Below are 15,014 nucleotides of genomic sequence, written 5' to 3'. Positions count from 1 at the left end.
ACAATGTTCTCTCCAAGTCAACGAATTAGTCGAGGACCATTGAAAGCTGCAGATTTTCCCCCAAGCCTCCTCTGAAAGTACCAACCCCGCTTCTTTCTCCCACTTCTCTTTAATATACAGTGTATTTACATTTTTAGCATGGGAGAGTGCATTATATAGGCGAGAAACTGATTTACTAGGTATTGAACTGCAAGCCGAATTCAGAATCTTGAAAAATTCTAATTCTACTGTTGATAGGTCTGTATATCTACAACTCTGGTTAACATAGTTTCGTATTTGAAGGTACCTAAAAAAGTCATTATGTTCTAGGCCATGTTTGTCCTGCAGGATTTGGAAACTTTGTAATATTCTTTTATCTATAAATGAGAGGTAGGTTGTAAGACCTTTCTTTATCCATAGCTCAAATCTTTTATCTCCTCTGTTGGGAAGGAATTCGGTATCATATGCACACCATCTAAAGAGTTTTAACATGTTGTTAATTCCACAATGCCAAGCCTTTTCATACTGCTTTTCAAAAACAGTAGGGATTATTCGCCAAGCTGAGAATTCATATTTTGTTGGTGCAGTTCACCTTTATTCCTTGGTTGGACAGTGGCAGCGCACAGAAACCATGATCCATTGCTGGACACTCTCACTGTCAACAAATAGAGAAAAGCAAGTCAAAATTTGTGTTGTTTGTGGGGATTATATAAAAGTAGCACATTGATAGGCATCCCCTGTTTCATTACATTAGATCCTACTCTTTGGTAAATGCTGACACCCCAAGACGTTGCAAAAGAAGCCACTAGCCACATTTTCACCTGTTGAATAGATTTCCCAGATGCAACGTAGAAGAAAATTAATTATTTAATCCAGAAATGGTTTGGAATTCATTATTTTGATTCATACTGATTCTGTACTTGCACGAGTACTTGCAGAATAAAGTGGTAATTTTTACTGCTCTTCAAACTGATACCCTTATGCTTCAAGATCCTTATAACAAAATTATCAGAAGAAATCTGATACTTAAATTGAAAACTCAGATTATCGGAGAAAGAGTGTTAGAATCAATTGAAAACTGCCTGTCTCAAGGAAAACAGTAGAAATAAATGAGACCTTTTCAGACTGGTATGAGGTAACACCTGGATACCACAAGGATCAGTTTTTGGTTCACAATTGTTCACAATCTGCATTAACAACACGGAGGAAGGATTCAAAATTCACCAATGATATACTTATTGCTTAGTTCCCCCCTTCTACATAAGTCTTTGTTGCTAAGGTGCACAATCTTTAACTGTTCACCCTCCTCCTTGAGAATGTTCTGCAGCTACTTTGAGACATCTTTGACTCCAACGAAGCAATACGCCATCCTGGCATCTCTTTTGCAGCTGCAGAATTTCCTGTCTGTTACCTAACTATTGATTCTCTTATCACTATTGCTCTGCCTGCTTTTACCCTCCCATACTGAGCTTCAGTGAGCCACAGTGCCACTGGCCTGATGGCTGCTGCTGTACATTGTTGTCATTCCCACCCATCATCCTACCTCCTGCATTATCCAAATGACTTGCAGCTGCGAGGAATGGCCCCAGGGAGTCCTGTACTCTCCCTTCCCCCTGCTGGAAGTCACTATCTGTAACTTTTACCTTAGGTGTGAAGACCTCACTATGATGCCCTCAGCATTCCAGATGAACATAAGTATATCCAACTGCAGTTTCAGTTCCTTCAGAAGGTCAGTCAGAAGCTGCAGTTTGGTGCACTTCCTACAAGCAAAGTCATTAAAAACACTGGTAGTTACCCTGATCTCCAACACCTGCTCCTACCTACTCAGCCTCCGCTCCCAAAGCCTCCTGAACCAAACTCTCGGTGCTTATACTCAACCACAGCACTTAACATTTCAAACACAGCCATTCCCAAAAATGTATGCTCCAAAGTGACTGCTCAACTAGATCCCAGTTCCCTTTTATACCTGGACAAAACATCTGAGCTTAAGGTATTTTTCTGGAGGAGTTAACAGATTAGAGAGAACATAGTCTGAAATTCTATTTTATTTGGATCATAAATATGTTCCCAGATGTTAATTCAGTGGAACTAGTTTTCAATACCTCAAGTACATCATATAAGTCCAAGTTCCTCCAGCAGTTCCTCTTCAGTTCCTCCAAGAATTTTTTTTGCTCCAGATTCTAGCATTTGCAGTCTTCTGTGTTTCCAACTGTAAATTACTTATTGAGGGTCTGAAAGAAATCAAGTAATTAACTGAGAAAGAGGATAGCTTCCAAATGACATACTTTGGGGATAGAACTGAAATAGCATGAGAAGCTGAATTATTCACCACTTTATTTAATCTGCTACCCAGTAAGATAGTTTGCATGTATTTATACAGCCATGCATAAGTTAATCCCAGTGCATCCTGAGGTAAAGTCAGGATAAACTATTGCAATCTTGGATATTAAAATAATTATATTACATTAATATAATTGGGGAGCCATAGTAGCATAGCAGATAGTGCAATGCTATAACAGCCCAGGCGTTCTAAAACTGGAGTTCAATTCCAGTGCTGCCTGTAAGGAGTTTGTATGTTCTCTCCATAACCACGAGGGTTTTCTCCAGATGCCCTGGTTTCTTCCCACAGTTCAAAAATGTACCATTTAGTAGATTAATTGGTCATTGTAAATTGTCCTGTGATTAGGCCAGTGTTAAATAGGTGGGATTCTGGTGGGTGCGGCTCTTTAGGCAGGAAGCGGCTGTTCCGTGCTGTATCTCTAAATAAATAATTCTTACAATTTAAGTATTTTGATAGTATTGATTTAACATTTATAATGTGGAGCTTGAATATATGAGTTTTAGAGTTGCATCATCAGAATCAACAACAGCAAAGCTTGTAAGAAGTCCTTGTTTTCATGGCAAAAGATAGATTTTATATGAAAGTCTGTGTCTATGATCTCACTCCTTACCTCCTCCCAAGTGACGATGTGTAGGCTGGTGCTTGAATAAGTAAGGTCTTATGACAGGGAGTTGGTGAATCAGAAACAGGAATATGTGAAGCTGTCAAACCTCTCATCAGATGTCTCATGCTCAGCGAGACAGACAGGCAAAGATTATTTATTTTAAGAGAGTGCATTCTAAATTGTGAATAACATGACTGATGAAGGGTGTCCAAATAACAATAATTTCATTTTGTTTCTATCTTTAATCTTTCAGCTCTCTTCTCTCCCCTCCTCCTCCCCTCCCTCTCTGTCTCAACACTTTTTACCTCCATAGCAACATTTTCATGTCAAGTTTGATGATTTTCTGTCTCACAAACCATTCTACCTCTGCTATAAATAATTCTATGTTTAACTAAAGAACATATAATTAATTAATTAATGGCTCCGTCTGTCTAAGTAGACAATGGATGCGCCTGTCCGGGGCGCAGACCTGGGCAATGAATATGGAGATCCTGGGCTGCCCAGATATCAAGATCCCCCTCTCAGCCTCGCAGATGTGGTCCAAAGGAACGCAAAGCAGTACATTTGGCATCAGCTTGGCTGCAGGAGCTACCGGGAGGTGACATGATACGTCATCCAACCGTCTTAGGGGCTCCACTCCGGATTTGTGTAGGGTTTACTCCTTAGCCTTCTCTTCTCCCAAACATACCCACAAGGCAGTGGAATCTGTAACCCTGGATAGGGGCCCATACCGGGTACTGTCAGCCGGAGCCGGCTGAGCCTGGGACTCGTGTAAGGCAGGGTCGTCACGCCCTGCAGTAGTGACATATGGAGCCACTATCCACTACATATGTATATATATTACACACACACACACACACACACACACACACACACACACACACACACACACACACACACACACACACACACACTAATTTACTATTTCATTTTACCTCGGTCTTTACCCGACCTACCTACTGCCTGTTATGCTGCTGGTAATTAGGGTGACAATGAAGTTCCTCATCACTGGCAATGTTCAGGGCTTCTTTCATTGTGTCAGTAGCTCAGTTTTCACTACTGTCAGTCATGCGAGTTCCAGGTGGAGACTCAGGAATACCATCGTACATAGATGTAGAAGGATCCAATATCGCTGTTTCCTTAACGGTTTTGTTTTACCAGTCAGGGTCGTTAGACCAGAGCTGAACCCCTGAACCTGGAGGACTAATGGACCACTCTTAGTCAGTCCTCTACCCTGACCTGCTTGGCATGGGTGACCCTACAAAGAGCTAAAGCATAAAGCCCTGACCCCAGCTAACATAGCTCTCCAGGACATCGAGGCACGCTAGCCTCCGCACCCTATGGCAAGATTGTGGTCCTCTTGGAGGACCTCGATCTCTGCGGGCATCTATTGTATTTCTTCTAGAACAGGAAATGAGACAACCTCCCTACCATCCAAAACATTGTAGGAAATGTAATGTGAGTGAAAAAAAATGTGACATTTTATGTTAGAAATTATTGAAATTACCTTCTCTCATAGCACTTCAACAATTATAAAAGAAGATCATGAATTAAGTTCTTACTGCTGAGAACTGAAGACATAACCTATGCTAGTACTTCACTGCAGTACCAAAGAATTGCTATATGAAGATGCCTTTATTATGTTTTGTAACTCCAAAACGTAAAACTAATTGAAAAAAAATGGAGGCAGAGAATAATGTGTCTTCTTGGTTCTTACTTTACTGAGGCATGCGAACATGATGTATGCCATCAATGTACTTTTACATATAACCCATAATGAATTATGTAAACAAAGAATGCTTAATCAAACAATACATTTACAATATTACTCAAATCATAATGAAATATTAAATATACAACAGCTTCTATTAAATAAGACAGTAAGCCAGGTCTATAATTCTTGGGTGAGTTTTGTGCCTTTACAAAGAAGTGGGTGTCCTAATATCTTCATTAGCACTGCTTTTTAATGCAACATTACTTTAATGTATGAAGGAATACAGAGAAAGTTTACATAAATATTATCTGGAACAGGTAAATTGATTTCTGACAATAATTTTGGGAAGGCTAACCTCTTACCCATTAGAATTCAGAAAAGTAAGAGGGCACTTGACTAAATCACTTAATGTGGTGCAGAATTTTCTCAGGATATGTATTCAGATGTTACATGAAGGGAGAATCTAGATCTGGGGCTCGAGAGTAAATCAGTGTTCAAAACAAAGGATTGCTGTTTCAAACCAGAGATTTGGCTTTTTTTTAAGGTTATGAGCCTTTGGAACATTCTTCTTCAAAGGCTAGTGGAACTAAAGTCTTTGAATATCTTGAAAGTAGTGGTAGATAGATAATTGATGAATAAGAGAATGAAATATTACTGCAGCTAAATGGATCATTTCAGATTAGCTATGACTTTATTAAATGGTGGAGCAAACCTGAGGGCTGAGCGGCCTAGTCCTGCTCCTAATTCATGTGTTTGTATAATACTACTACTGATCGGAAATAGTTATATTACAGTTGTGACTGGACTCAAATTACTTAATTGGAATATACTTGGAGCATAGACATTTGAATAATGATTCACTTACTAACTGTCTATGGTATGTTTTTCTCATATTCTGTGAAGCATCTTGGTGTGGATGTGATTTAACCATGCTTCCATGCACAAATGGATTGACTTGCCCCATAAGTATCAAAATCTCCTTTTCTCCCTCAATTCCTAAGAACCTTACAGTCTTTCCCTAATCCCTACCACCATAGCTTCTGGAAATCTTCATCTTTAGCCACGCTAACATAGTCATGTTGCACATGTCACTGCCTTTAACAGTAATTATTTGAGCTGCAACTTCAAAGTGCACTTAACATTGGAAAATGTGCTCCATGTCTCTCTGATTAAAATATTCCTGAAATTTATAGACCATGAAACAAGACTGATATTTTTAAATCTCGTTCTTCAATCCATAATGAAGGTAATGCAGATTTTTCCTGAATAATATTTAGCATTATTTTATTCCTTTTCATAAAATGTAAAATAGGTGGACTAACACAACAGAATGCAGAATGATAAGTAAGTCCTTTGACTTACTGCAACTGCATTTTTGGAAAATGTATCTGTTCAGTATCCATGCTCTGCTTTCAGAAAACTAAGTCATAACACTAAGAAACATAATTAATTTTAACTACTTAGGAGAGGCTCAAGCATCTATGTATTTTTTTGATGTAGACATTAAAAGGCACAAAAATCAAGTGAATAAATTGATTTACCAATGTGAACTTATCAAATTCTTTGAAATTTTATCCTGTTTAATGTCATGTTTTAGTTCCTGGGGTAAAGAATTGATGTCTAATTTTATTTCCCTAAACACATTTCAGTAATTCATCAATATGGTATAACAAGTAATTATTCTTCGTCAGTATAGCTCTTAGAACTTCTTAATGTTTGTAAATAAGGGTGGCAGAGACTGGAACACCTCCACTCGCGGTGCATTCCATACGCTCTTTGTGTAAAATATTATGCCTTGCAAATCTCCTTTCAACTTTCACTTAAAGCTATGCTCTCCAGTATTTGACACTTTCACTGAGGTAAAAGACTCTGACTATTTATTCTAGAAACATAGAAAAACTACAGCACAGTACAAGCCCTTCGGCTCACAAAGCTGTGCCGAACATGTCCCTATCTTAGAACTACCTAGGCTTTATCCATCGCCCTCTATTTTTCTAAGCTCCATGTAGTCATCCAGGAGTCTTTTAAAAGACCCTATCGTTTCCACCTCCACCGCCGCCGCCAGCAGCCCATTCTACGCACTCATCACTCTCTGCTTAAAAAACCTACCCCTGATATCTCCTCTGTACCTACTTCCAAGCACCCTAAAACTATGCCCTCTCATGCTAGCCATTTCAGCCCTGGGGAAAAGCCTCTGACTATCCACAGGATCAATGCCTCTCATCATCTTATACACCTCTATCAGGTCACCTCTTATCCTCCATCACTCCAAGGAGAAAAGGCCAAGTTCACTCAACCTATTTTTATAAGGCATGCTCCCCAATCCAGGCAACATCCTTGTAAATCTCTTCTTCACCTTTTCTATGGTTTCCACGTCTTTCCCGTAGTGAGGCGACCAGAACTGAGCACAGTACTCCAAGTGGGGTCTGACCAGGGTCCTATGTAGCTGCAACATTACCTCTCAGCTCTTAGACTCAATCCCACGATTGATGAAGGCCAATGCACTGTATGCCGCCTTAACCACAGAGTCAACCTGCATAGCAGCTTTAAGTGTCCTATGGACTCGGACCCCAAGATCCCCCTGATCCTCCACATTGCCAAGAGTCTTACCATTAATGCTGTATTCTGCCATCGTATTTGACCTACCAGAATGAACCACCTCACACTTATCTGGGTTAAGCTCCATCTGCCACTTCTCAGCCCAGTCTTGCATCCTATCAATGTCCCATTGTAATCTCTAACAACCTTCCACACTATCCACAACACCCCCAACCTTTGTGTCATCAGCAAATTTACTAACCCTTCCCTCCACTTCCACATCCAGGTCATTTATAAAAATCGCGAAGAGTGGGGGTCCCAGAACAGGTCTCTGAGGCACACCACTGGTCACCAGCCCCCATGCAGAATATGACCCATATACAGTACAACCACTCCTTTGCCTTCTGTGGGCAAGCCAGTTTCCCATGCCTCCTTACTTTCTCAATAAGCCTTGCATGGGGTACCTTATCAAATGCCTTGCTAAAATCCATATACACTACATCTACGGCTCTACCTTCATCAATGTGTTTGGTCACATCCTCAAAAAATTCAATCAGGCTCGTAAGGCACGACCTGCCTTTGGCAAAGCCATGCTGACTATTCCTAATCATATTATGCCTCTCCAAGTGTTCATAAATCCTGCTTCTCAGGATCTTGTCCATCAACTTACCATCAACGGAAGTAAGACTCACTGGCCTATAATTATCTGGACTATCTCTACTCCCTTTCTTGAACAAGGGAACAACATCCGCAAACCTCCAATCCTCTGGAACCACTCTTATCCTCATTGATGATGCAAAGATCATTGCCAGAGGCTCATCAATCTCTTCCCTCGCTTCCTACAGTAGCCTGGGGTACATCCAGTCCGGGCCCAGTGACTTATCCAACTTGATGCTTTCCAAAAGCTCCAGCACACCGTCTTCCTTAATATCTACATGCTCAAGCTTTTCAATCCACTGCAAGTCATCTCTATAATCGCCAAGATCCTTTTCCGTAGTGAATACTGACACAAAGTATTCATTAAGTACCTCTGCTATCTCCTCTGCTTCCATACACACTTTTCCACTGTCACACTTGATTGGTCCTATTCGTTCATGTCTTATCCTCTTGCTCTTCACATACTTGTAGAATGCCTTGGGGTTTTCCTTAATCCTGTCTGCCAAGGCCTTCTCATGGCCCCTTCTGGCTCTCCTAATTTCATTCTGGAGCTCCTTCCTGCTAGCCTTGTAATCTTCTAGATTCCTATCATTACCTAGTTTTTTTAACCTTTCGTAACCTCTTCTTTTCTTATTGACTAGATTTACAAAAGCCTTTGCACACAACGGATCTTGTACCCTACCATCCTTTCCATGTCTCATTGGAATGTACGTACTCAGAACCCCATGCAAATATCCCCTGAACATTTGCCACATTTCTTCCGTACGTTTCCCTGAGAACATCTGTTTCCAATTTATGCTTCCAATTTCCTGCCTGATAGCCTCATATTTCCCCTTACTCCAATTAAACATTTCCCTAACTTGTCTGTTCCTATCCCTCTCCAATGCTCTGGTAAAGGAGATAGAATTGTGATCACTATCTCCAAAATGCTCTCCTACTGAGAGATCTGACATCTGACCAGCTTCATTTCCCAATACCAGATCAAGTACAGCCTCTCCTCTTGTAGGCTTATCTACGTATTGTGTAAAGGAACCTTCCTGAACACACCTAACAAACTCTACCCCATCTAAACCCCTCACTCTAGGGAGATGCCAATCAATATTTTGGAAATTAAAATCTCCCACCACAACAATCCTGTTATTATTACTCCTTTCCTGTCTCTGTATCTGCTCCTCGATGTCCCTGTAACTATTGGGTGGTCTATATATAAAAAAAACACCCAGCAGAGTTATTGACCCCTTCCTATTCCTAACTTCCACCCACAGAGACAACCCCTCCATGATTTTCTCCTTTTCTGCAGCCATGACACTATCTCTGATCAACAGTGCCACACTCCCACTTCTTTTGCCTCCCTCCCTATCCTTTCTGAAACATCTAGAGCCTGGCACTTGAAGTAGCCATTCCTGCCCCTGCACCATCCAAGTCTCTGTAATGGCCACAACATCATAGCTTCAAGTGCTGATCCACGCTCTAAGCTCATCCACTTTATTCATAATACTCCTCGCATTAAAACAGACACATCTCAAACCATCAGTCTGAGCGCGTCCCTTTTCTATCACCTGCCTATCCTCCCTTTCGCACTGTCTCCAAGCTTTCTCTATTTGTGAGCCAACCTCCCTTTCCTCCGTCACTTCAGTTCGGTTCCCACCCCCCAGCAATTCTAGTTTAAACTCTCCCCAATAGCCTTAGCAAACCTTCCCACCAGGATATTGGTTCCCCCTCAGATTCAAGTGCAACCCGTCCTTTTTGTACAGGTCACACCTGCCCCAGAAGAGGTCCCAATGATCCAGAAATCTGAATCCCTGCCCCCTGCTCCAATCCCTCAGCCATGCATTTATCCCCCACCTCATTCCATTCCTGTACTCACTGTCATGTGGTACAGGCAGTAATCCCGAAATTACTACCCTTTGAGGTCCTGCTTCTCAACTTCTTTCCTAGCTCCCTGTAGTCTGTTTTCAGGACCTCCTCCCTTTTCTACCTATGTTGTTGGTACCAATATGTACCACGACGTCTGGCTGTTCTCCTTCCCACCTCAAGATATCGTGGACGCGATCAGAAGCATCCCGGACCCTGGCACCTGGGAGGCAAACTACCATCCGTGTTTCTTTCCTGCATCCGCAGAATCGCCTATCTGACCCCCTAACTATAGAGTTCCCTATCACTGCTGCCATCCTCTTCCTTTCCCAACCCTTCCGAGCCACAGGGCCAGACCCTGTGCCAGAGGTGCGGCCACTGTTGCTTCCCCCAGGTAGGCCGTTTCCCCCCCCCCCCAACAGTACTAAAGCAGGAACACTTATTGTTAAGGGGGACAGCCACTGGGGTACTCTCTAGCACCTGCTTCTTGCCCTTCCCTCTCCTGGCTGTTACCCACTTCTCTGTCTCCTGTGGTCCCGAAGTGACTACCTGCCTATAGCTCCTCTCTATCACCTCCTCACTCTCCCTGACCAGACGAAGGTCATCGAGCTGCATCCCCAGTTCCCTAACGTGGTCCCTAAGGAGCTGCAGCTTGACACACCTAGTGCAGATGCAGATGAATATGCTTTCAAAACTTTGTATACTTCTATCAGGGTGCACCCCCCGCCACCTCTGATGTTCCAGAGAAAACTATCCAAGTTCAGAATCAGAATAAGGTTTATTATCCCTGATTTATGTCATGAATTGTGTTGTTCCATGGAAACAGTACGCTGCAAGACATAAAGATTACTGTAAATTATAATAAATAAATAAATAAATACATACATAAATTAATTAGTCAAAAGGGAAATAGTGAGGTAGTGTTCAAGTGTTTGTGGGTTCAGAAATCTGATCTAATGGTGGAATGGAAGAAACTGTTCCTAAAATGTTGAACGTGCATCTTCATGCCCCTGTACCTCCTCCCTGATAGTAGTAATGAGAGGGTGTGTCCAAGATATTGCGGGTCCTTAATGATCAAGTTTGTCCAATCTCTCCTCATAGCTCGTACACTCTTATCTAAACAAAATCCTGGTGAACAGTCAGTGCACCCTCTCCAAAGCGTCCACATCCTTACTATAATGAGGCAAACAGAACAGCACACAATGCTCCAAAGGTGCATAACCATAGTTTTATACATCTGCAACTTGACTTCCCAGCTTCTATACTCTGCTTCCTAGCTGATGAAGGCAAGCATGCTTTATCATCCTATCCTCATGTTGTCACTTTCCAAGAGCAATGGACTCCAAGACTCCTCTGCACGTCAATACTCCAAAGGGTCCTGCTATTTACTACATACTTCCTTGTTGCATTTGACCCCCTAAAATAAATGCATCACCTCTAATTTGCCTCGATTAACATGCATCTGCCATTTTCCACCTGATCTATATCATGAACTACCATTTGATGACTTGACCGGCATAGTAGCATAATGATTAGCATAATGTTTTACAGCAAAGCGAATGTTGTTCACTTCCTGACACTGTCTATAAGGAGTTGGTATGTTCTCCTTGCAACTGCATGGGTTCCCTCTGGGTGCTTCAGTTTCCTTCCAAATTCCAAAGGTGTAGAGTTAGTGTTGGTAGGCTGTGGACATGCTATGTTGGTACCAAAAGCATGCCAGCACCTGTGGGCTGCCCTCAGCACATTCTTGGATTGTGTTGGTCATGTTTCAATGCACTTGTGACAAATAATGCTAATCTTTACCTTTCATCTTTCTTCACTATTCACAACTCCACCAATTTTTGCGTCACCTTCAAACTAATTAATTCAACAATAAAACAGTGTGTGTACTTCATATTCCATATGTAAATCTCAATTATTCAATTAATAGGGCTATGGTAAAGTACCAGATTATATAATCAAGCGGAATGAAGAGGAGAAGAAAGCTCAAGAAGAATATGATGCTTATGTAAAGGAGCGTATTCGGCAAGGCTCAATGAAGATGTTATCTGAAGAGGAGAGAAATGATGTGTTAATGGTATGGAGTGATTATATATTTCAGTTATTTAGTATAGGTCAGACCACTGGTATGAGTTGGAAGTAAGAGGGCAATAACAGCTCAGACCTGTTGCACTCTTCTGTAGTGTCTCAGTTTTCCCCACCGCAATTCAGTGGTGCCATTTTTTCATGAGTTCAAAATGACACTCTTCTCTCTGCTCCATAATTTGTGATGTCTGGTTGCTCTCCTATGGCCCAACTGATCCCACTCTACTATAATTTCACAATTACCTGCATTACCTCTTCTAACTCTTCCTGCCAACTGTTTCTCCAAAACACAAGAGATTCTGCAGATGCTGGAAATCCAGAGCAACACACACAAAATGCTGGAGGAACTTAGCAAGTCAGACAGCATCTATGGAACTGAATAAACAGTCAATGTTTCAGGCTGAGACCCTTCGTCAGGACCAGAAAGGAAGGGGGGAGATGCCAGAACAAGATGGGGGGAGGAGAAGTAGGACAAGCTAGAAGGTCTTAGATGAAGCCAGTGGGGTGGAAGAGGGGGATGACATAAGAAGCTGGGACATGAAAGGGATGGAGAAGAAGGAACCTGATATGGCGGGAGAGTGGAACATGGGAGAAAGGGAAGGAGGAGTGGCAACAGGAGGAGAAGAGGTAAAAGACCAGAGTGGGGTAATCGAAGAAGAGGGAAGAGGAAAGAGGAAAAGTTACCAGAAGTTGGAGAGATCAATGTCCATGCCATTAGGTTGGAGGCTACCTAGACATAATATAAGGTTTTGCTTCTGCAACCTGAGAGTGGCCTCAGCATGTCAGATAAGGAAGCAATGGACTGATGTATCAAAATAGGAATGGGGATAGGAATTAAAACGGTTGGCTGCCATGAAATCCTGCTTTTTGTGGATGAAGCAGAGGTGCTCATAAAAGTGGTCTCCCAATCTATGTCGGCTCGGGAGCACTGGATACAAAGGATGACTCCAAAGGATTTGCAGGTGAAGTATTGCCTCACCTGATAGAACTGTTTGGGGCCTGAATGAAGGTGAGAGAGGAGGTGAATGAGCAGGTATAGCACTTCTGCCACTTGCAGTGATAAGTGCCAGGAGAGAGATTAGTGGAGATCGTCAAATGGACAAGGGAATCATGGAGTGAGCAATCCCTGCGGAAAGATGACAGCGGCAGGTAAGGACGTGTTTGGGATGGCAGAAATTGTAGAGAAGTTGCAGAAGCTCATGGAGTGGTAGGTGAGGTCAAGAGGAACTCTATCCCTGTTAAGGCAGTGCAGATGTTTGGGAAATGGAGGAAATGCTGGTGAGGGCAGTGTCAATGGTGGAAGAAGGGAAATTCCTTTCTTTGAAGAAGATGACTTCTCTGATGTCCTGGACAGGAAAGCCTCATCCTGGGAACAGATGTGGTGCAGACAAAGGAAATGAGAAAAGTGAATGGCATTTTTACAGGAAACGAGTACAAAGAAGTATAGTCAAGATAGCAGTGGGAATCAGTAGGTTTGTAAAAGGTATTGGTAGACAGTTTGTTTGCAGAGATGGAGCCAGAGAAATTGAGAAAGGAAAGAGAGGCATTGGAAATGGATCAATTGAATTTAAGGACAGGGTGGAAGTTGGAGACAAAGTTGATCAAATTGACAAACTCAGCATGGGTGCATGAAGCAACACCAATACTGTCTCATATGTACTGCTTCTCACTATTTATTTTCATCTGTTCTCTTCATTCCTATTCCACCAGCCTGCCTATATCTCCTTGAAATCCAATTACAATCTTACGCCTCTTCATTTTGTATCATTGCCAAATTTTGGAATAGCGCCTACAGGTTCAAGCCTATTTCATTAACACATACTACAAAAGGTAGTAGCCTTACCACTGGCTCCTGAGGAACTGCACTGTATATTTCCCTGTTATGTTGGTATTTCATTGTTAGCTACCTGCTTTGCAGTTGACACTATAACCCACACAGTTTTTATTTGGATTTTCTCTTCCATCCACTTCTTCTGCATATTACTCTGCAACTCTTGTTCCTCCTATGAGGACTGGTGTGAATTTATAAGGAGATACCTTTTAGATTAAATTAGATTATGAGGACACTCAGTCTTCGATTATTGTCATTTAGAAATGCATGCATTAAAAAATGATACAATGTTCCTCCAGAATGATATCACAAAAAAAAACAGGACAAACCAAGACTAAAACTGACAAAACCACATCATTATAACATTCAGTTACAACAGTGCAAAGCAATACCGTAATTTGATAAAGAGCAGACCATGGGCAAGGTGAAAAAAAGTCTCAAGTTCCGATAGCCTCATCATCTCAGGCAGACGGTAGAAGGGAGAAATTCTCCTTGCCACGAACATCCAAGCGCCGCAAACTTGCCGATGCAGCACCATTGGAAGCACCCGACCGCAGCGGACTCTGAGTCCATCCGAAAACTTCGAACCTCCGACACTGAACACCGAGTGCTTCGACTCCGCCCCGGCCACCGAGCAACAAGCAAAGCCGAGGACTCGGGGCCTTCCCCTCCGGAGATTCTGGATATCACAGTAGAAGCGGCAGCGAAGCAGGCATTTCAGAAGTTTCACCAGATGTTCCTCTGTGCTCTCACATCTGTCTCCATCAAATCAGGATTGTGCACGGCACCCTACTTGACAGCTAACAGATATCACCACCGGAGTGGCCGCTGCGAGCTGCGTTGCGCCGCCATCTTCTCCTCCCACAAGTCCATCTCAGAAAACATTGTAGTTGCCATCTAGTTAGAAGAGATCAGAACCATAGTATGGCAGGAAGAGCCACTCATTTTCAGTGCCCCAAGGAGAAATGCAAATGAGTGGCTTTTCCTGCCATACTTGGGCATCCATTACACTGTCTTCACATATTGAAAGACAACATTGGACTTTGAATCCATCTGAACTGTTTAAGAAACAAAGATGAAGAAAATACTTCTCTTTGGTTTTTGGTGTTGAATTCACACCCGAGACTACAAGCTCCAGTTATTTTGTTAGGACGAGAGTTGTATTAATTTTGGATTCTCCAGTAATGAGTCAGCACAAGGAAAAGGGAGAATTTCACTTCTTTTGGTGGTTCGATACATTTATCCTAACAGGGTTGGAAGAGTCAACGTAAGAAGGGTCTCGGCCTGAAACGTCAACTGTACCTCTTCCTAGAGAGGCTGCCTGGCCTGCTGCGTTCACCAGCAACTTTTATGTGTGTTGCTTGAATTTCCAGCATCTGCAGAATTCCTGTTGTAAGATTACTTCTTTCTT

At 42.2% G+C, this 15,014-nt stretch overlaps 1 protein-coding gene across 3 annotated transcripts in view; it reads left to right on the top strand.

Annotated features, from left to right (window-relative positions):
* enkur (enkurin, TRPC channel interacting protein) overlaps positions 1 to 15,014 on the top strand; it is a 34,050-nt gene that overhangs the window by 15,225 nt on the left and 3,811 nt on the right. For all 3 annotated transcript variants that reach the window (XM_072253861.1, XM_072253860.1, XM_072253862.1), the window contains exon 4: positions 11,618 to 11,764. In XM_072253861.1, coding sequence (XP_072109962.1) covers positions 11,618 to 11,764 — 147 coding nt within the window. The remainder of the gene's footprint in view (positions 1 to 11,617; positions 11,765 to 15,014) is intronic.

This window comes from Mobula birostris, chromosome 3 (genome assembly GCF_030028105.1).
Source record: "Mobula birostris isolate sMobBir1 chromosome 3, sMobBir1.hap1, whole genome shotgun sequence".
NCBI lineage: Eukaryota > Metazoa > Chordata > Chondrichthyes > Myliobatiformes > Myliobatidae > Mobula > Mobula birostris.
The sequence above is the reverse complement of the archived record's forward strand: the minus strand, read 5'-3'. Positions and strand labels throughout refer to the sequence as shown.